This window comes from Limanda limanda, chromosome 5 (assembly GCF_963576545.1).
Source record: "Limanda limanda chromosome 5, fLimLim1.1, whole genome shotgun sequence".
Lineage (NCBI taxonomy): Eukaryota > Metazoa > Chordata > Actinopteri > Pleuronectiformes > Pleuronectidae > Limanda > Limanda limanda.
The window spans coordinates 3,235,459-3,258,955 of record NC_083640.1 but is presented as its reverse complement, the minus strand read 5'-3'; the positions used below and the strand labels follow the sequence as shown (position 1 = coordinate 3,258,955).

The window sequence follows — 23,497 nt, the reverse complement described above, 5'->3', positions numbered from 1 at the left end:
GACTTTACTCCTCTGATTCCTTTCCGGTCTGTTTACTTCTTCTCCCCTGTACCATGTGTCATGTTTTTGGGTGTATGCAATTGCGTTTTGACTTCAAGAATTTATCTATTTATGAAGCACTTACAAGTTTGAAAATAAGGGAAAGATTTAAATATGTGTAAATGTACAGTAAGTTGTATTTTATATCATATAAACGCAAACATAGAGAAGAAATACAAGTGTAGTCACACGTCCTGGTTTACAGCGCCGCAAGTTTTTCCATGTCTACGATAAATATGGACACAAATTGGGGGATATTATGTCAGACTATATTTCAGAGTGCATGTAATATGAAATGATATTGATTTAAGATGCAGTCTATACATTACAATGTAAATAATTGGTTTTATTTGAAATACAAAGTGTAATATTTTGTGTCAGTGGGGAATAGTTTCAGTGTTTCTTCCTTTTGCGGAAATTTACTACTTGATAGTTTATCTAATCATGTTGAATGCATTGACAATAAAATAGCTTTATTTTCAACGCTGGCCTTCGTGGATGTTTCTGTTCCAACCTGGAATTTAATGGTTGATAATCAGTGTCATTGTTCTGTTTATTATTATATTCATAAAAATGCATTAATGAAATAACAACACAACAATTTATCAGGCTGAAATACTGCATGTGTGTAAAGTCAAACTATACAAGGATTTACACCCAATTCTAGTTTTTGATTATTTTAATGTAAAACTTATAAATCAAATACTGCCAATATTCAGTCTTAATAAAAGCAATACAAATAAAAAAGGTTTATAAAAGTACATAAATTGTTTGGTAATTAATTTACAATTGATATAAATGTAGAAATGGTGAGTGATTTATTATTATTATATATATATATATATATATTATCAAGCCTATTAGCATCATCATTTCTGTTATTACCTTTTTTTAATTACATATTTTACTGGTACGTGATAAATGTGGACTGTCCACACTGATGACGTCTTTCCTTGAGATGTTGCTTTGTTTACAGAATATATATATATATATAATAATATATAAATATACACAATATATTTATATATATAATATATATAGAATTATAGAATTAATCTTTAACCCTATAAAATAAATAATACTGTTCACTGTTCCTTGGAAAATATAAATATATATGACTAGATATTTATCTTTAATAAGCTTTTTGTGTTGAGGAGGAACTGAAGAAGAAAATACAGAAATTACTGTGGATTAAACTAAGAGATTATAAAACACTTCAAGATTTGAGATTCTTGTCTTTTTGAACGTGTTTGATTATCTATTTTATTTGTGGAACAACAGCAGATCAAATAAAAGTACAAATAAATGGTTTTAAGATAAATCCACAAAACAAACAGACACTTAAAATAAATCTTGCAAGAAAAGCTCTAAATTCCAGTTTCCATAAACCTGTGTAGAAGGAAACGAGATTTGTGAAACTGTACAAAGGATTTGTATTAATATAAATATCACTTTAATCTGTTATAGATATATAATATAAAAACAGACATGTTTCTTATTTATTTTCCATGAACAAAAAAGTATATAAATATTTTCCTTATGTCTGTGGCTCGATTCTCTTTATTTACTCATAATGACGAAATTACACGATAAAAAAACCTCAATCGGTTGAAGCCGGTGGTGAATCTGTCCAGAGCAAAAGTGATTCAACAGCGCCATCAAGTGGTCGAGAGCAGAACTACAAGAAAAGTAGGAACAATGGGCTGAGTGTGTATTAAAAAAGTACAGTAGTGAATAAAATTAATAAACTAGATATCATTTATATTTTTAGACAATGTTCTAAAAATCATTGTGCGTCTAATTATATTAATTAGGATAAAATAAGTTTAAACTCTTTTAACACTGAAATAAAAAAGGATTTATTAACAAGTTGAAATATTTATGAATGAAGATGAAACACTTTGCTGGACATGAATAATAAAGTGCCGTTTATCGATCATCGATATGGAACAAAAACAAGAGTAAGGTCAAAGGTCACAGGTTCAATGTGTGATCACTTCATTTACAAATAATAATAATATTGATCTAAAGAAAAACCATCCTGACATTTCTACTCGTAATATCTGATGAATAACACTTCTGGAACAGGGGCGTTACAGCAGACAAATACCTGGGGGCCCACGCTGAGAGAAGCCCCCCCCCCCCCCCCCCCCACTGTTAGAAAACACACCTGTATTGTTCTTTTAAGAAAAGCCACAGTGAAAGACTGTGTGATGAATCCAGAAGCAAAGGTGCACTGATCGATACACAAACCTTCTCAGGGGGTTTTCTGTAAAGGCTGCAGCTCTCATTGACTTCCTCTCCAGTGCCAGCTCGGGCTCATGGGAACTGTAGTATTTAGAGATTACAGAACGGAAAGATGTGATCTCAGAGGAACAAGAGGTGAAATAATGAAGACATGAACCCACTGGAGAACTCCTGTGATGAATGTTTTATACTGGAACCAGCAGATCCTCACACTTTAAAACCTAAATGTCAACAAATGTGCAAAACTATCTTTCAAAAATTGTCATTTGTCTGCTCTTTGTCACATGACAGAGAAATCAGATCACCGCTGAATCCCGGTGGGACGGTGGTGACACATGTTAGCAGCAGATAACACCAGACGCACAGAGGTGGAGGTGGAGGTGGAGTCAGCACCACGATGCTCACATAATGATTAACGGCAGCACCGGTGCAGGTTACATCTCATCTCACATCAACAACACACACACCTCACATGTCAGCAATCCAAACAGGTCAATCTCCCCAAGGAGTCATGTGATCGAGGAGCGACAAAATATACACACACACCTACACACACACACACACACACACACACACACACACACACACACACACACACACACACACACACACACACACACACACACACACACACACACACACAAACACACACACTCTGGTGATATTCAGAGCCCTCATGCTTTGCTGCTTGTGTCATCGTCCCTTTTGTGCCACAACTCGCCCCCCCGACACATTTGTCACCGCATCACTCAGCACCGAGCCGGCGTTGGACAGTTTATATCTCTGCTAAGTCGGCACTTCCATTTGGCCGCACGCCGCAGTCACGCTACATTTGTACATTTCGGGCTTTTAGCTGACGCCGAGCAGCGAAGTGAGCGAGCAGGTAAACAAACCCGTGAAGGACGCAGTGTCTTTCTTTAGCAGGAAGCAGGGACATTTTGCTGTGACCTTAAAATGTAAATAAAGTTGGACGCCATGAAAGCTCCACAAAAGTGAGGCCGAATCACCTGGATCGCCCCCTAGTGGCTGGCCGCAGTATAAGTCATGTTAAGGTTCATGTACATACAAGATGAGATCACTGCCCACTTCATACTCACTCTGGCATGGTTGTTTAAAGTCATACATCCACTAGAGGGCAGCACAGAGGTAGTTTTTTGGCAACAGAAATCATAATCGGCCACTAGGGGGTATCTTAATCGAAACAATGACAAAAGACCGAACTCGAGAAGCAGCGAGGGATCATGGGAGTTGTGATTTATCTACCTGACATGACTCGGGCGCAAAATCGTGTTCGCAGGTGACATCATTTCTTAAAGTTTTATTCACGTTACGTAGCAAACGGCGAATAATCGTGATCAATACGAACTCAGTCAAAGTTCGTCAAGTCGAAGCAGAGACGGGCAAAGTCGCCGGTGAAGCAGATGTGATGGAATTCAAAGAGAATCATCCTGTTACCCTAAATAAAAGTGTGGATTCCTCATTGTTGGAGACATTTTGGATAATTTTTGTACACAAGTAAACTAAATATGTGTTTTTAAACATTTAAATTCACATATTATATCTTTGAAACACCGAGGGGCCCTCAGCTAACCGAGCTAACGAGGCTGTGACAGAAGAAGTTCAGATCTGACGTATCGACTTCCCTCAGCGACAGCCTCTTGGCCCGCGGCCCGACTCGCACACATCACAATCTGTTTTTAAGTCGTAATCTCGGTTGACACAAGGCCGGCTCCTTCTGCTGCCGTCTGATTAGGATATCGCTGTCACATCCTTATTTTTTTTTTTTAAAAGGTCTAAATATACACAAACGGCTCAGCTCCCCGGTGCATTTGCACTATTTCTGACCCACAATGCACTCGATCTGCGGCTCCGCTGACAGGGACAAATTTACACATCACGTCCCCATGGAGACGCTCCCGCATGCCGGGGAGCGAGTGTCTCTGCGGGACGCTGCCCGGGACGCTACCTGGATCCAGGGCACGACTCGGGATTCCTCACATCGTGGTGAAGGCGACGACTCGGGAGTTCAGATATGAAGGTTGCACCTGTTGCTCTGCCTCAAACTCTGCCGGGAGGAAAAGTCTGAAGAGGAACAAATCAGTGCAAAGAAATAAGAAGCACGTGATTCAAACATCACTCAACATACACATGTACGTATGCAAATATATATACATACATGTATATATATGGATAAATACATACACACATTGCTGTAACATCTTTGTCATACTCTAATAATTGATTTATACAGTATATAAATTATGCTAATGAAGGAAATTGATTGTATATGACAATAAATAGGAGATTACACAAACCTTTTTTGTAACTTGCACAAGATTACAATTAAATCTGAATTAATATATTTTGTTTTTCCATTGTATTACTTTTATAGATTATACACAGTTTCTGAATGCAATAATACACATATTTATACATTAATTCACATATTAAAAAGGATTAATAACTTGTTTTCTAAAGGTTACAAATGTACTCAAATGTATTTTAGATAAGATACAATCAAATTTATTATTGTGACATTAAATCTTTAATAAAAACAGATGCTGAATCTGTTTAGTTGAACATGAGCACAATCTGGGACACTGATGTTAAACTCTGAATAATTTAATCTGTGTTTTTTCATTTTAAATAAATAGATTGAAGACCAATTAATAAAATAATGCATATTTATATAAAGACATATAATGATTGTAGATGTTTTTACATCAATCAACACTAAAGAAAATGATGCATCAGATTCAGTGTAAAGTTTAAATAGATCCTGAAACTTTTCAGCAACAAATGTTATAAGTTATTAACAAATAGAGTTATTTAGGTGACACACAATATGTATGTCAATGAAAAGATGTTACATTTAAGTAAATATATGTATTTATATCACACATATACAGAAGCAAAATATAAAAGTTCAACATTCAGCTCAAGTGTTTGCACAGAATCTGAAAAGTTCATTAAAGCCCTTAAAATTTTAATATTCAACATTTGGCCTGTACTTCCAGCAGGTCGGCTGCTGGTTGACGTCCATGATGTAGTGAGCGTGTTTCTCGCAGCAGGAGCCGAAGACTCCGAACGCGCTCAAATTACTTTGTTACACATTCCACCGCTCCCCCCCCCCCTCCTCCCCCCCCACACACACGTTTGAAGTGCATCTCCATAACAGCCACGCGTTCACTTTCCTCTGAGGCCTCGTGTCACCGAACTCAGTCCAACTCGTATCAGCCCGGCCCTCTCTCTCCGGGCTCGGGTGGAGAGCTGGCCTGTCATGTAGGGAACCGCTAAAACAGCTCAGGGTACTCTTACTTATTTACAACCAACAGCCGTCCACCACACACACACACACACACACACACACACAACCACATAGTACAACTAGGGGGATCTGATCTTTGTGACACTGCTGAGACGTCATTTGAATTCTGATTTGATTACATCTCCTCTTTAGAAAGCAGGAGTCGTGCCGGATCGAGTGTGAAGCTCAGTTACTTAAGTAACTCATTCATAAAGCTAATGAAGAGCTTCTGAATTGAATTCCAACTGCCACTCGTCAGAATCAACTTTATACTTTTTAAATATTCAATCTGCGTTCATTAACTCACTGTTGGCCTTATACTTTGTTCCTAAAACCTCCTGACAGTTAGTTTGCAGAGTTCGTTTAATGCAGCAGCCATAAAGAAACTTTAGCATGTTGCTAATGTCAGGCCAGAGATATCTACTACTACTCTATTTGTGCAAAAAATTATTTCATAAAGGGAAAAAACTTTTCGGATTGAAGATTTCCACAATTTTCCTTTACGTTTATTCAAATTCTTCCACCATTGAAACCATTAGGACCTATTTGAGCTGAGCATTTAAACTCCTGTGGATCCAGTTTCTGATGTGAACTTAAAACAGCAACCTACCTAAGTTATACAACAACAACAAAAATAATATTTTCCTTATAGAAATCCGGGCCTCATTCTGATAAAGTGGAAACAAAAGGCTGCATGAAGACGTATGCTTGTGTTGGACATGTGTTTACTTTAGTGTAAGAATTATATCCTCAGTTCAAACCTGAGCTCAGGAACCATGAAAGGTCCCGATGAAGACGTATGGTGCCCGAGCGAGAGCCGGATGAAGAGGTGGATAATGGATGAGTGAAGATCAGTGAAGATCAGTGAAGATCAGTCCGACTGTTTCCTGTGAGAAGAAACAGAGCAGATTTGTCTTCTGTGTTCAACCCGCGGCCGCCCAGAGGCCACTTCAAGGAAGGAACATGTCTGATATATGTAAATATCTTCAAAAGATTTTTCGGCAGAGGAAAAAAAGTGGATGAACCATTAAGAGCAGAACAAAGAGTGCGACCTCTTGTAAAGGTTCCCGGAAACAAGTGTAAGATCAAATCTACAGTTCAATCTGCTCAACATCACAGGATGGAGCGTTGATGTTCACACAGATTCCAGTTCTGAGAGAGAGCTGCTGGTTCAAAGACAAGATGGTTTGGTCAACTCGTTTTTGGACTGTAATTATTTAAAATCGACTGTTGCCTTAGTGACCCAGAGACAGAAAGATAGAAACCTTCCCAGTGAGAGAACTTTTCCCATCGCAATCAGGAAAGAATTTGGAAATCTAAAAGTAAATATAACGGACTTCAATGTCAATCTGTCTAAAAGAAGAAAGAAAAAGGGTCAATGCTTCATATCAGTGATATTTAAGATTGTAAATAATTCTCTGGCTTCATCTGAGCCACAATCACACTAAGGTAAATAATATCTGTTCATTTCTGTGGCTTCTTATTAAATTTCACAACATGTCAAAAGTCTGACATTGTTATTGGTTTGAATTGAAAAAACATTTCTGATTAAAAAATGTGAGCTGTCAGACATTAAGCGTCGGCGTCACATTTATATTTAACTGCAGCAGAGAATGGGATTTCAAGTATTTCAGATATTCTCCTCGCCGCTAATGTCACAAAGTCAAATTCCAGCAGAAGCTCACAAACCCGGAGTGAGGACGAGCTCTGGCTCGGCTCCAGGTCGAGGATCAGCTGCTCTCAGCTGTTTGCACCGGGAGCTGAAGACCTCCAATCAAGACTCAGCGGGAGACGTTTCATCGCCCGGAACCTGGAGCCACAGCGTCAGGAGCTGAGAACCTGAAGGAACCAGTCACACACCTGAAGTCTTTCCTCTGCGACTGCATCTGTTCTTCATCTGTTCTTCATCTGCTGCCACGGCCAACGGCTGGTTCCAATGAGAACGACTGATTCTCCCTCAGATCCATCACATGGAGCTCAGACCTCTGGTGGTTCACACAGCTCATGTTACACTGGGATGATTCACTCTGGTTAATTAAGACAAATTAATGAAGAAAAGAGAAATCAGCACATCCAGCTACAGCGTCGAGCTCGTCTGGGCTGAAAATCAAAGCATCGGTGTGTGTGTGTGTGTGTGTGAGAGCGAGTGAACAGGATCTGAACCCAATTCTAACCACATCTCTCTGACAAGAACTTTGCAACTATCCCATAATAACTACAAAAGCACCCAGAAGAGAACAAACCACCGCCAAGGCCCAACAGCACCTTCAATAGAAATAAAGCTGCATCATATTTCTCGTTTTTTTTTCATCAATTCCCTGGGAAAACTGAAAATGTGTTGACGTTAAAGACAGTGAAATTAAATCCTGGATCTGCCCCCCCATCCGAACCTGTATCAAAATGTAATGTTGGTTCTTCCATGATCAAATTCTGTCCACTGAGTTCTGCTGATTTGGCATAATCTTGCAAATGGGTGAAAACACAAGTTCCTTGGCCGAGGTAAACTCACGGTGGCAAAAGAAACAATCATGATTTGCAGTCATAATGGTTTTCTTACAGGGTCCCTGATGCTTATTAAACACACACAGACACACACAAAGACACACACACACTCCCTCTCCAGGGGGTCCGTGTGTTACCGGTGAACAGGTGTTGCTTTGTAGCTCGGCCAAGAAACGCTGAGCTGAAGGAACAAGAACAACAACAAACCAGCAGCAGCGTCTCTCTCCTGCTAATTTCTGCCCCGGCTCTTTGTTCATCATCTCATTCTGAAGTTCACTTTGAATAATCTTAACTCTACCCCCCCCCCACAAGACTTCTTCTTCTCCCAGGTTTGCGTCTTGTCGTTTCACAGAGCTGTCATTGGACCTTGAGCTTTGAAAGAAGGAAAGCTCGGGTGGGGTGGGGGGTGGAGTGGGGGGGATCTGTTGTGTCTCAGTCAGTGGAGTGTGAACAACATGGTGGACAGCCTGTGGGACGGTGCAGACCACACGTCGGCGAGGCTGCGATGGCGATGACCCACGATGACACTTGTGACATCACGCTCCTCAGAGTCAGAATCAGCTGGCAGTCGAGTGTTTGCGTTTTTGTTTGTGTTTGTGTTTCTGTGGAGGAACATGACAACTCGTGCTCGTTCCTGAACAAAGCATGAATATAAACACTGTCGGTCTCACACAGGCCGGACGGACGTGAAGGGAAACTTGGCCGACGGCTTCAGTCCCGACAGAAGCTCGAGGACGAGTCTCCGCTGAAAAGCCTCGTGAAATATGGAGTGGTTGAAGAAAACGTACACAATCACTGAGCAGCTCGAGTCCCACGGACGTTAATAAACAACAATCTGAGACACAGCTCATTAATTCTGACTCACAGGTGCAGAACACGACTAATTCATTTATCTACATCGGTGCAGGTATGAGACTCAGGAACCTGCACAGCGTCAGAGACGAGTCTGAAGAAGCAGCCAATGAATAATATTTCAACTCAGTTATTTGCACCAGGGTTCAGGAGTTGTTTGAGGATAGAAATTTCTAATCCCTATGGAAACTCAGACGAAATGTAGACTGGTATGAACCCATGACGGTAAATAAAGATGGACGACATGACGACTCCAAATATCAGTTACCAAAATATATAATTTTCACGTGAAAGGTTTAGGAGCCAACATGGTGATGGGAATATGATATAAGATAACCTCATGCTAGATTGTAGAGCAGCAGGATTCTCTGTTCTTCATCTTCCTTTGCCTCCAAGGAATCAAGAAGAATCAACTCATTCTGTGGCCACGAGAGGCCTTTCATCCTCGACTCCCTTTGCCCTACACTCGGATATGAAGTGTCCTTCACTGGGAGTGTCCTCTCCACACGGAGACACAAGGGACAGGCTAGAAAATCTTCCCCTAGGAAATGGGACACCGCTCTCTATGTCTTCGGCCGCCAACCGAGGTGGAGGAGACTCAGTGAGGAGCTCCAGGTGAACCAGGGAGAAGGGATTGGCCCAACTAACCCTAACCCTAACCCTAACCCAACTAACCCTAAACCCTAACCCAACTAACCCTAACCCAACTAACCCTAACCCTAACAAACTAACCCTAACCCAACTAACCCTAACCCTAAACCCTAACCCAACTAACCCTAACCCTAACAAACTAACCCTAACCCAACTAACCCTAACCCTAAACCCTAACCCAACTAACCCTAACCCAACTAACCCTAACCCTAACAAACTAACCCTAACCCAACTAACCCTAACCCTAACCCTAACCCTAACTCTAACCATAACCCAACTAACCCTAACCCTAACTCTAACCCTAACCCAACTAACCCTAACCCTATCCCTAACCCAACTAACCCTAACCCTAACTCTCCCTGGACTCAAGGAACCGGCCCTCGAGTCCCACGACCGGCCAATATCAACCAAGAACTGTTCTCAACCAACATTATAACAGTGACACATCTGACAGCTGCAGGACAGACAAGACAGATTCATCTAATGATCAGTCGGTCATCGGTTATTTCAATGTAACGATAATAAAAACTATATAATATATAGTAATTGTTGATTTTCACTAATTATACTGACGTCTGTAAATACACACTTAAATATATTTCCCATATTATAACACTCATTCTTGCCAGAAGTGCCTTTTGAGTACCTAATGCTTTATGTATTCATTTCTACTAATTTCTACTAATTTCTAGATTTCTAGAGTATAATTATTGAAAATCAACAATTACTATATATTATATCACCTCAATATTAACAGCTATGTACCACTTCAGATGTCCAAAACATTTCCTTGTTCTTTCATTCTCATATTCATACAGACGACATTGTGCTGGTTACAAGCGTTGACAGGCAAAGTTTGAAGCTGAAACTTTCCACTTGTTATTTAGAAATGAAGACCCTTCTTCGATTAGAGTCTTCTTCAGGAAACTTGAAAACCTGTTTTACAATTTAACTTTACATGTTAGCAATCTCGTACCAAACACACAGTGCAAACAACTTCTGGAGCAATGAGGACAATGCCGACTCTCTGATCTCCACCGGACCCCAGAGCAGTGGAGTCATCCCGCTGGAGATCGAGACCTCGGCCGGTCGGACCCTCAAAGTGCCCTCGACCCTCAGATTGATCACCGGCTCCGGGCTCAGACGTTTCAGGGCCGCGGCAGAACCTGCTGTCTGCCGTTTGCTTAGACTAAGAAGCTGCTAAAAGCTGGGATCAATCGGGCGGGAGAATCAATCAGGATCATCCGTGTTTATACGAGTGCGGAGGATTACCTCACTGTTACTGGAATGGCCTCAGAGGAATGACTGGCCATTAGAACAGTGGGACTAAACACTGGCCCGCTGTTTACATAGAAGGTAATGTGGGCTCGGCCCCTGCTCTGTGAGCCAGAGACAATTAGGCCCCCCCGACGACTGTAATCCACCGCCGGGCACGAGCTAATCAAATTCAAACATAGCTGGGCCCCTGAAAACAATGAGGGCCGGGATTACCATGAAAACACGTGGAGAGAGAACATTTATTAACTTAATGCTGAACATGTGCTGCAGTGACCAACATTAAGAGAAAACTGCATCACATGGATGTTTATGATATATATATAACATGATATATAAAAAAATAAGTCATAAACTCTGCCTCCTCCATGTTAGTTTGGGACATGGACCAAACTAAAACTAAAATCCAAGTTCACATCAAATTTTTCTTTCTTCAAAGATGGTTTCTGCCATTTTTGATAATTCTGTTCATGTGTTTCTGGTAAATTTGATTTGTATTTGTTATTAGACTATAAGAACTTGGTGAAACGTCGTGATTGAAGCTGACACTGACTTGCCGACTTTTGCTGCCATCAAAACAAAATGGCGATTTATTTTTTGTATTATAGCAAGTGAATTATCGGCTTTCACATGAAAACTTGTTTGTTTTTCAAATGAACTAAAGAGAAGAGATCTAGAACTCTATCATCAATACATCGAGAACTGTGGCCATTACGTTTTTTAGATGTTTTCTTTTCTCAGCAAATCAATTGTGTTTTTATGTAAGTTATGTTTTGTTTTATATATGAAATAACTGATCCGATTCTAATTGATAAGATTTGTACGTTTTCTGGGTGAAACTTCCTCAGGAAGGAATCAAACCTGTGACCTTATAACTACATGAAAGATTCAGATGATTTATTTACTTCTTCCCTCACGTATGAGTCAATAAAGTCTTTTGTTATGAGTGTTACAGGTTGTTTTTGCCGAATAACTAAAATTTCACAAGTCACACAACTGTTGCTGGAATGATGAAATGACGAAAATTTAAATATAATAAATCCAGTGAGAGGAGGAACTCATAATGCATAAATACATAAATCAAAGTAATTAAAACACACAAAATACTAATTCCTATTTATTTCTGATAAAACAATCCACAATCTGATCAGTGAGGACATGAGGAAACACCAGTGAGGACATGAGGAGACACCAGTGAGGACATGAGGAGACACCAGTGAGGACATGAGGAGACACCAGTGAGGACACGAGGAGACACCAGTGAGGACATGAGGAGACACCAGTGAGGACATGAGGAGACACCAGTGAGGACATGAGAGGACACCAGTGAGGACATGAGGAGACACCAGTGAGGACACGAGGAGACACCATTGAGGACATGAGGAGACACCAGTGAGGACATGAGGAGACACCAGTGAGGACACGAGGAGACACCAGTGAGGACATTAGGAGACACCAGTGAGGACATGAGGAGACACCAGTGAGGACATGAGGAGACACCAGTGAGGACATGAGGGGACACCAGTGAGGACATGAGGGGACACCAGTGAGGACATGTTAGTATGGGACATGGATCAAACTAAAACACAATTTCACATCAAATGTTTCTTTCTTCAAAGAGGATTTCTGGTAAATTTGGTTTGTATTTATTATTTAAGATATTTTGGCTTCTTTTTTTGTATAATATCATAATATCATCAATACATCAAGAACTGTGTCTTTTACATGTTTAGAAGTTTATTTTGTCAGCAGATTTGTATTTGCTTCAAATAAAATGGGGCAAAAACAAGAAACATGAGGAGACACCAGTGAGGACATGAGGAGACACCAGTGAGGACACGAGTGAGGACATGAGGAGACACCAGTGAGGACATGAGGAGACACCAGTGAGGACATGAGGAGACACCAGTGAGGACACGAGTGAGGACATGAGGAGACACCAGTGAGGACATGAGGAGACACCAGTGAGGACATGAGGAGACACCAGTGAGGACACGAGTGAGGACATGAGGAGACACCAGTGAGGACATGAGGAGACACCAGTGAGGACATGAGGAGACACCAGTGAGGACACGAGTGAGGACATGAGGAGACACCAGTGAGGACATGAGGAGACACCAGTGAGGACATGAGGAGACACCAGTGAGGACATGAGGAGACACCAGTGAGGACATGAGGGGACACCAGTGAGGACATGAGGGGACACCAGTGAGGACATGAGGAGACACCAGTCAGGACATGAGGAGACACCAGTGAGGAGACACCAGTGAGGACATGAGGAGACACCAGTGAGGACATGAGGAGACACATCGAGTCCTTCCTCCAGTGCACGGTAAAGGTTCGAGTCCTCGATGTGTGACAGCGATGTCTCCTTGTGCGTAAAACTCCTTGCGCCGTGCGTCCTGGCGCGTCCTGGCGCGTCCTGGTCCTGGGACAGTGCGCGGTGCAGAGGAGTGGAGTGGCAGCAGAGGATCCGGATGGAAGCTCGTCCTGCAGAGCTCAGGCATGCATCGAGTCGTGAGATCATTGCTGTTATAAATATCCTGGTGCCAGCAGCAGCTCCAGCTTCTCCTGCAGCAGCAGCAGCAGCCGGAGTCATGCGTGAGACTCTGCGTGCGTGAGGGTTTCTGGAGCCCGGGACCTCCAGCATGCGTGAAGCGTCCTAGTGTCCTGTCCGTGTCCCTCTGTGGAAGGATGAATGTTCCTCTCTATCTCTGGACCTTCGCTCACTTGCTTTGCGCCTTGGCCGCCGCCGGAGAGGAGCTGGTCTCCGTGGAGGAGAGGAAGCTTCTCCTGGAGGAGAAGAAGAAGATCCTGGAGGAGAAGAAGGTTCTCCTGGAGGAGAGGAAGGTTCTCCTGGAGGAGGATCGGATCCGCTCGGGACGCAGGACCTGCAGACTCTACTGCCGGGTGGGCATCGGCTTCCATCTGCAGATCCATCCCGACGGAAGAGTCAACGGCAGCCACGCTCCCAACCAGCTGAGTAAGTGGTTCCATTCGTGCACGACACGACCACACGCACGGATCCGGTGCGTCCCGTGGAGAGGACGCACCGGATCCCATTCTCTCTCTCTCTCTGTCTCTCTCTCTCTCTGTCTCCGTGATTCCCTCCTGCAGCCCCTGTCTGTCTTTTTAAATTTGAATTTGAAACAAGGATGATTTACGCACGAGGAGAAACGTGGGCTCGAGTCTGTGAGGTACGTGCGCAGCGTCGTGCGTGTGCGCGTCCTCGTCCCGGTCCCTGGAGGTCTGCAGGTAGACTATCTGACTATTTGTGGAAGTAACAGGTGCAGTAGCGAGGACACTGGACCAGGATGTGTTGGATTTACCAATCAGAACGATTGTCATCACTAAACTTCATGATTACAGAATATGTTGAAAATAGTTATTTGATTTCTGTGCAAATTCAATTATTTTAGTGTATTTATTTATTAAAAATATCACAAAACAGTTAAAGAATAACAATCAACGGAAATAACTTTTCCCTTGATGCAACATAAATGTGATATTTTAGTTATTTTGCAGTGTGAATAGTGCACATGATTAATTTGATGCATTTCTCCAGGGTCCGGTCCTTTAAGAGGCGTATGCTGACATCACAAATATGCACAACACACATTTATGTAGGAATTAATGTGTTATATGATTGATCAGCTTGTGCCAATTGTAGTACAATTGAGGAAATGCAAACAAAACTTGTGAGTAAGAATGAGTATTAAATGAGGGAGATTACTATCAAACACTTAACAGGATATTTAAATTGAAATATTTATCTATATTTCTAAGTTAAAAAAACAAGATACCATCACTAAACTTCATAACAAAATCAGCTCGGTGTATAGGAATGTAGATTTTTCAGCATAAACCTGTTTATAGAGCATATTGTAGTTATAAAAGGTATAACAACTTTAATTAAATACATATTTATGCATAATTCCAAATACAAACTAGTTAACTACAAGTTAGGACTATAGGCTTGTACGTGAATCTCGTCCTGTGCCGTCTGGGACAAGACACCAGAGCCACAAATCAAACTCCAGTTCCTGCTGCACAGTCAGATCCCTCATCGCCCTGTGAAAGTTCACTTCCATTTCACGGTTCCCCTCAGAAGAGTTGTCAGATATCAGTTACACAGATTTCACCACAGCAGCCACGTGGGCCTCAGAGTCTTCAGAGTCCTGGAGGAGCACCGGAGACCAGCAGGCGTCCTGGATCTGAAACATGCAGATTGTTTTACCGTCGCCCAGCGTCAGCTCCTCTCAGAGAGTCGTGGACTCACGGTTCACTTAGAACAGTAATCTAGGAAAACAATTCTATCCCAGTTTAGTCACAGCTTAGATAAATATACAACCTGTTGAATTTCAAGTGTTTTTATGGTGTATTTTAGGTTTGTTGTGACAGATAAAGGTGGAGCGAGCAGGACACGTGGTTCAAGGAAGGAGTCGTTAACTTTTGGAATAGATTTGATGTGGAGGATCAAAGAATTATTTCTGTAATATTTTGAGATAGGGTTTATTTAGGGGATTGATATCTAAGATAGTAGGTGCAGCTTGATTGAATTTAGGGGGCCTTGGCGGACATATGTACTCATATGAGTGACATTCCAGTTATTTAATTGTGTTCAATAACCCAAAGTATAGGCAGGAAGAAGTCGTCCATTAGTTTTGATTTCAGTGGACTGGTTTCGTGGTGAACTCTGAGAAGGAGGTTATGTATTTTTGGCGTATTGTCTGTCTGTCAGTAGGGAAACTGACAAACACTGATCTGATATCCATGACATTTTGTGAAGAGGTGGTAGATAACTCAAGAAAGAAGCCATTAAAGTTTGTAGCAGATCCGAGTTAATGGGGCAAATTCTTGATTTTCTTTTCAACTTTCCTAAATATGGCGAGTTAGGGCGTAAATCGAGTGTGTTTCTGAACTTTGACCCAGTCTCTGTGGTTCAACCTGTCGACTTTCAGACCATGATCCTGTATCTCTGAGCTCCTGCTGCTGTCCCATACGAGCAGGGTAGAGTTCCCCACTTCATCAACGGCCTGTTCTTACATAAAAACATCTTCCTGCAGAGACTATCCCAGAATCTATAATGTTTTCATTTCAAACTTGATGGCTACAGAAAGTGTCCCTGCACGTTTTTTCATTACTGTTGCTTGAGTTCATTTGAAAGCATTTTAAAAACTTTAATTTGCTACATTTTTGGGTTTATTAAATATGTGCTATCTTCTCTAAATATATTAATTCCTCATTGCTCGATTGACGTGTCCTCATGATCAATGTTGATCCTCATGAACATGTTGTAATATCAGAGCAACTGAGCTGACTCGACCGCAGTTCAGGTCACGTCTCACTTGTGAGGAGACAAGAAACAGAAAATGACGAGTACAGTATAAATACCCTGTGAGCCCCCCCGGTCACCGGAGCGTGTTGTTTGTCCTGCAGGTGTCCTGGAGCTCTTTGCCGTGTCTCAGGGGGTCATCGGCATCAAAGGGGTCTTCAGTAACAGATTCCTGGCCATGAACAAGAGAGGACGGCTCCACGCCACCGTGAGTATCTCACTCACTTCACCCACACGGCTTCTGTTTGTCACCTCGTGCTCGGCACACACGGCTCATTCCGCTGAGTCGGCACGACGACTGCAAGTTGATTTAAAGAGACATTTTTTCTTAGATAACAAGCGTTAATTCAGATGTTGTCATGGTCCTGTGGTATTTCGCTGTTTAAAATGAACTTAAATCAACTTTTTAAACTTAAAAAAGCAGCTTTGTTAAAGTTAGTTTGAAGATTCACAGACTGTGAATATGGAGAATGTTTCCTCTCTTGATTCCCACTCCTCACCCAGAACGTCTGCTGTTGCTTTATGTAACTTTGGTGGTCACAAGATCACAGGTCCCACTTACTACGTACTTACTACTTATATTCATATTTTTTAATTTAATATTCCCCACTCCTTCACCCGGTAAACTACTGCTTCATTTTGCTGTGTTATATGTAATATGTTATATGGTATGTTTTATTTTTATTTTGTAAAGCCGGTCTACTAAGTAGATGTTGCCTGCCAGGTCACAAGATCACAGGTCACATTTAATAGGTACTTACTTCACATATATTCATATTATTTAATTTAATATTCCCCACTCCTTCACCCGGTAAACTGCTGCTTCATGTTACTATGTTATACGTTATATGTTATATGTTATATGGTATGTCATTTTATAAAAATGTTTGTAAAGCCCGTCTGCTGTGTAGATGCTGCCTGCCATGTCCCAAGAATTTCACTGCTCCAATGGTGCTGTCATTGGTGCATGTGACAATAAACTTTGATTTGATTTGATTTGGCTAGTTCAACAGGTGAGGGTAGAGCAGCAGGATGCGGGACGTGATGCATGAATTATGACGCGGAAATCGCATTTAGAAACATCATCAACATCTCAACTAACTGGCTGTGAACTTCCCAGACATTCTCTTGCCGTCTTCTCACGTCAGCTAACTCTGACAATTTCTGGATATTTTACCAGGGGGCCAACAGAACAAGTTTCCAGACAATCTCAAGAGCAACTGACTTAAACACATGCTTGATTATACGAGTTCCCAGATTCAGCCCCTCCAGAAAATGTCAGGAAACATGTCCGGACTTCAGAGCAGGTCTGTCAGCAGCTTTGTTTACCTCGAACTTCTTCCTTCAGACAGCAGCTCTCCACTGCAGGTCACCTTCATCTGCACCCGTGGAACTGGTTTGTTCCGCCATCAAAACCATGTCCAGTGCAGCTATATTTGTTTTATTTACTCATTTCTGCAGCTCTGCATCTGTCCAGAATCCTCCCATCGGACCTCAGCGTGTCATGGGGCATTCTGCTCTAATCTGTAGCCTCAGTTCTGAAGATTTTTAAATCCCCACCAAACAAACAGTAAACCCAAACCTCCCTCCGGCAGCTCGGTCTGGCCACTGCCGAGTCATCTGTGGCAGTCCTTGGCAGGAGAGGCGATGGAAGCAGCTTCCTATTAGCATGTGCTAATGGGGAAAGCAGATTAAGTCCTATCTGGGAGTGCTGATAATATAGTGGAGTGGAGGAGCGAGCCCCCAAAGTGAAAATCAATATGTGGAGTAAACACTCCCAGAGAGCTGGAGAGTCACTGAGCTGCTGATGCTGTTAACGCTCAGCCACAGTTATGAATTCTCCCTCAGCTCCACGTATTGTTTCATGAAACCATATCAGCAGGGAGCGATGGGGCTACTTTCATGCCAGTTAACTCTCAGGCGTCAAGTGTTGGAAGTGACTCGTCTGTGACCCGTCGTCGTCCGCCAGCAGAAACACACTCGGTCGTCAGTGAGGCTTATATGAGCAAAGAGGAAAACTGCAAACTTTCTGAGGGTCAGAGCACATCAGCGACTGGATTCACACATAAACTGAGACAACGTGAGGCTGGATAATAAGAGAAAACCTGATCGTTTTCGTTCTGCTGGAAGTTTGTCGTCTGTAAGTCGTGTCTCATCTGCACTCGTTTCCTGTTCCTCTGTCAAAACGTCAAAAACAAAAGACAATCTCTCCACTTGTTGTATCTGCGTCACAAAGCAAATCAACAAACGCAGGTCGATGCTGTTATTAGCTCTACCAAGGAGGTTTGGTTCTTGTCTGTGTTTCTCTGCTCGTCTGTAAATTAGCAGGAGCATGGGTCAGGAAAGGACCCATTAAATTGTATTAGCTCAACCAAGGAGGTTTTGTTCATTAATCAATCAATAAATCAAATTTTATTTGTACAGCCCATATTCACAAATCCCAATTTGTCTGATAGGGCTTTAACATGGTGAGACATCCTCTGTTCTTAACTCTCAGCAAGAGTCAGGACAAACTACTAAAAACCCTTTTAACAGGTAAAAATACGTAGAAACCTCAGAGAGACACATGTGAGGATCCGTCTCCCAGGACAGACACAAGTGCAATAGATGTCAAGTGAAGGAAAACATCATCGGGATTAAAGTTTTTTTCACAGGTCATGTCTGTTGTTATTTGCTCGTCTGTAAATTAGCAGGATTAGACAATGGACAGATTACCACAAAATATGGAGTATTGGTCAGGGAACGAGTGTGTGAAACCAAATAGAAATCTGGATCTAATGAATTAAAATGTGGGCACTGGGACTTGGTGGGGTTATGCACTGTAGTCAAATGAAACAAATCCTCAGTAAAAACCTAATGTCGTCCTTGAGTTGAGATTATTGGACGAATAAAACTGTGTCATATAAAACTCTCCAAGTTCATAGGTTGTTTGCAGTAGAGCTTTCACTGTGAGAGACTGGTTCTCTGCAGTTAGAGTTTATTTTGACCTTTGAAGAGATATTTTAATTTGTCTTAAAAAGCCTCGGTTCTTTGGCGCCTGCTTTACGCTGCTGCTTCTCTGCCTTGCCTCTTTGGGCGGATGTAGAACCTGGAGTTCCACAGAGAGGCCTGAGCTCCGCCTGGTGTCAGGTGACGTCCTGAACCTTATCTTGTTGCATCGTCCGTCATATTTAGATGTTTCCTCGGTGGCAGTTTACTGGCGGAAGAGTCTGATCCTCTTTGCTCTGCACGACCTTCTCAGCACGAAATCCCAAACATAATCTTTTCAGGGGTCACGGGGTCACATGCACTGAGTGACAGGTGGACGACGTGAAGAAGAGAGACAGAAATGTGTCTCAGCTCTGGTCGAGTATCATGTCCGTTTGTGATCCGGTCACATGACGTGTCTCGAGGGAATTTCTTCAAGTTTTGGTGCCAACATTCACTTGGACTCAGAGATCAGCTGATTAGAATGTGGAGGTCACTCTGACTTGTGAACGCTTCATCTCACGAACGTCTGAAGAGAATAATTCAAAATTTGAGAAGACTGTTTGGAAGGACTCAGAGATGAACTGGATATTTTTCAGTGCTTGTGTACAGAGACTAAACGGCTCTGATTGGCTGAGGAATACGACCACGGGCACTAATTCCAGTTCTGGATTTGAGAGGCATATCTCAACAAATAGCTGATGGGTGATCATGAAGTATAGTGCAGATTTTCACGGTACCCAGAGGATAAACCCTCAAGTTTCAATTTGCCTTCACAGAATGCTTCCTGAGCATTTATAGGAAAAGTTTGATATAGAATGTTAAGTTCCATTACTACGAAACAAGTCCCTAAAGTTTACGCTCCTCAGATGAGAGGCATGAGTTTTGGTCTGGGTCTAAAGTCTCATAATTTGAATCTGTTCATCTTGGTACTAAGAATAAAGACGGAGTCAGTGATGGAGAGAAATATTATTTGAGAAGGAGCGGGTGAAAAAGAAGAGCTAGTCATCAGGAACCTTCCACCTCTGCCCCTCCTCCATACAGCGGCTCAACCCGGGGATCATGGGAAAGGTCCCCTTTAAAAAGAGTGTGACCAATCCAGCCGGGCAGCAGCCAGGTTAAACAGCTGTACAAGCATTATGATTTTAACAATAAGATCTCTGGAATCTGGCTGCAGCCATTAAATCCTATGAAACACAGAAGGGCCCAAATATTCTTCCTGGTATGCTTGTGTGTGTGTGTGTGTGTGTGTGTGTGTGTGTTTGTGTATGCTCCGATGGACTTGTTTAGAAATGTGTAACTCTCTGACTGGTACCAGAGCCGGTATGTTGCGTTCTGTTGAATCACGTCAATCCACCCGTAGCAGTGACTCCGGAGTTCCAATCATCTCTAAAGACAACAGCCCGGAGGGAACAGTTGGTCACTTTGAATAACTTAAAGACGTTTGTACTTTCCTGCGGCGGCGGCTGCGGCTGCGGACACGCTCTCTCCGGTGACTGGCATGTTTACCAAACGCTGTAATGGCATCATTTTCTGCTATGCTGCACTCTTTAGCAAAGCAGAACAGTTTGTTTTGTTTCATGATGGCAGGAGGTTACACGAGGAGGCTGTTCTGCAGCGGGGGGGGGGGGGTACATGTCAGAGTTTCCCACTGCAGATATATTTTTAGCGGCGGGAAACCGGGACATTAGAAGTATGCTAAATAATCTAAAGCTAAATAATCACTGTCAGCTCTTCAGAATCAGAACTTTCTGGTAATGGCAGAGAGGTTATGGGATCATAATGGACCCATTTGAAGCTTCATCCCCCCCACCACATTTCTAGCATCTCCAAAATTCTCCTTCTTTCCAAGATGGACGATGGACGGTCCAAACTGGGACGTGAGAGCAAATCCAGGGTTTGAACCTCATTTATCACTTATTCCTCAACTGTCATCACAGCAGCATCACGACATTCCTCCGAGGAGAAACTGTCCAAAAAAGCATGCGCCGTTATCCCCATTAGTAGAATTCATCACGGTTCCCCCCCCCCACCCGTGTGACAGCTCCACGCTGCATTGAAACAGACGGAAAGCGACGCCATCGACTGCAGCTTCCACGCTTTCATTTATACATTTTTTGTCCGAGCGATGAAGTGGTTTTCATGTAGACTTAAAAACAATGTCTATCAATGTGTTGAGCTCTGAACTGAAACACAACAAAACGCTGGATATTACCCATGATCCTCTGCTTCCTGAACCAGAAGAGCAGCTGCTGTAACAAATCCACCAAACTCTGTTCAGAATTCCTTATATTTTCAAAGTTTCCTGCTGAATATTGGAGATAAACTCTGGTTATTAATAACTTCTGAGTCTTTTTATTACTGATCCAAGGTTCAGCTTCACTCTTCAACTTCAGGTTGAAGAGTGGGAAGGAAAGAGATGCCCGATAGGTCACCTGCCGTTAATCAGGCATCGACACTTACCGAGTCGATTCCTCTCACCCGTAAAATTTTTCCCATAATCGTGGACATGCTGTGTTATTAGGGAGAGAGATTAACCACTGACACAACAACATCATCTACTGGACAAAACTATGATGTGACGAACAAAGCGATCAACAGCCAGTGTGTGTGTTTGTGTGTGTGTTTGTGTGTGTGTGTGTGTGTGTGTGTGTGTGTGTGTGTGTGTGTGTGTGTGTGTGTGTCGCTCTTTGCAGATGAAGTTAATACAGCCCTGTAATGAGCTTTGACGAGTACAAAGGCGACTCTGCTGCTGTCAGTCAGAGCATCTCTGTGATAAGGGAAGTTATTTAGACGACTTTGAAACCCACCCCCCCGAGCTCAGTTATTCCGGAGCAGATCACAATCAGAGGGTGTTATGTTGCCTCGCCGTTGTTCTGGTTAGGAAGCAACTGCAGGCTGTTTAACATCATGAATGCAGTTTTACTTATATTAAATATATGTTACAGCTCTGGATCATCCATATTTTCTTTTAACTTTAGGGCCGAACCCTAAAGCTCTGATTCCATTCTCACCTCATCCTCACATATTTCCTTAAGTAGCGACCAGGGTCTGAATTCAGTAGAGGGACTTTACAAATGTACAGGAACCTTTGTGGTGGGGGGGCTGAAGATGAGTTGGAGACTGGTTGACTTCACTAATGGTTCATGTGACTCCCTCCCAAGCACAGTCAGACAACAAATGGTTTCCTCTACGGGTTTTTAATAAAGTCTTGTTCTCCACATCAAACCCTGAAAACTGGGTTATACACAACAAAGACATAACATACAACGTTAGCTAGTTAGCAAACACAGTATCAATAATTACAATCAAGGTTAAAGTAAATAACAAACAGACAAAATACCTTGATGGCTGCATGCTGTGAAAAGGAATCTTCTTATCTTCTCGTATACAACTTAACATAAGTCCTTGTCACTTTTTAAAGGCATTAATCTTAGACATGTGTGTAACTACCTCTGCTTGCTTCTCTGTTTCTCGCACTCTAACAAGCAGCTCACCGAAGGCGTCAAAATAAAAGTCTTATCTCTAATTACACAATATTGCTATATACAAATACAAAATATACATTGGAAAACCTTTAGAACATATTAAAGTAATATAGTGGCAACAGTTACAGTTAAATTCAACCATAGATTGTATACACAGGTCTTTTTTAATAAATCACAAGTTGTCTCATGACTGATCTAAGACACGTTCCTGTATTTGTATCCCCATCTCATCAGAGACACACCTTAATGTTTTTATGTTTCCCCTCTCTTGTAGGAAGGCTTCACAGACGACTGTAAGTTCAGGGAACGTTTCCAGGAGAACAGCTACAACACGTACGCCTCGGTGATCCACCGGAACCACAGGACCGGTCGCGACTGGTTTGTGGCCCTCAACAAGAGAGGCAAAGCTAAAATGGGCTCGAGTCCGCGGGTCAAATCCCAGCACGTCTCCACCCACTTCTTACCGAGGGTCGACCTGCAGGACAAGGGCGAGCGAGGCTTCACCATCACGGACAGGAGCAAAGAGAGGAGGAAATCCCCCCCGCTGCCGCCACCGGCTCCACCCAAAGCTATCGTGGCGTCGAAGGCGAACGTCCACGCAGGAGCAGCTCAGAGACGGACGCAAGTCAAATACTGGCCCAAGTACCGGTTTGGATAAACGGGTCAGTTTGTGGGATGTAAGGTTCACGGACGTTGGACCTAAAACGATTGGACGTCACCCAAAAAACTGACGATGGTCATTTATCACATTCAAAACATTCCGGGTAAAAAAAAGGTCTTTCAGGTACAAGCACGGAGTTTGACTTTGATCAGGCTTTGATCACGGTTGTGTTT

At 42.4% G+C, this 23,497-nt stretch overlaps 1 protein-coding gene across 1 annotated transcript; it reads left to right on the top strand.

Moving 5' to 3' along the window:
* Positions 1-13,567: 13,567 nt before the first annotated feature.
* Positions 13,568-23,321, top strand: fgf5 (fibroblast growth factor 5). Its single transcript, XM_061072392.1, has 4 exons — positions 13,568-13,639; positions 13,700-13,856; positions 16,313-16,416; positions 22,938-23,321. The coding sequence occupies exons 1-4, from the start codon at positions 13,568-13,570 to the stop codon at positions 23,319-23,321; spliced, it is 717 nt and encodes a 238-aa protein (XP_060928375.1).
* The last annotated feature ends 176 nt before the right edge of the window (positions 23,322-23,497 follow it).

What these genes read in the sequence shown, in the direction of transcription:
- fgf5 (XM_061072392.1), top strand. Translation starts at nt 13,568, where the DNA reads ATGAATGTTCCTCTCTATCTCTGGACCTTCGCTCACTTGCTTTGCGCC. An exon ending in CCGCCGCCGGAGAGGAGCTG is followed by an intron (nt 13,640 to 13,699) that starts GTCTCCGTGGAG and finishes CTGGAGGAGAAG; the next exon opens with AAGGTTCTCCTGGAGGAGAG. An exon ending in GAGGACGGCTCCACGCCACC is followed by an intron (nt 16,417 to 22,937) that starts GTGAGTATCTCA and finishes CCTCTCTTGTAG; the next exon opens with GAAGGCTTCACAGACGACTG.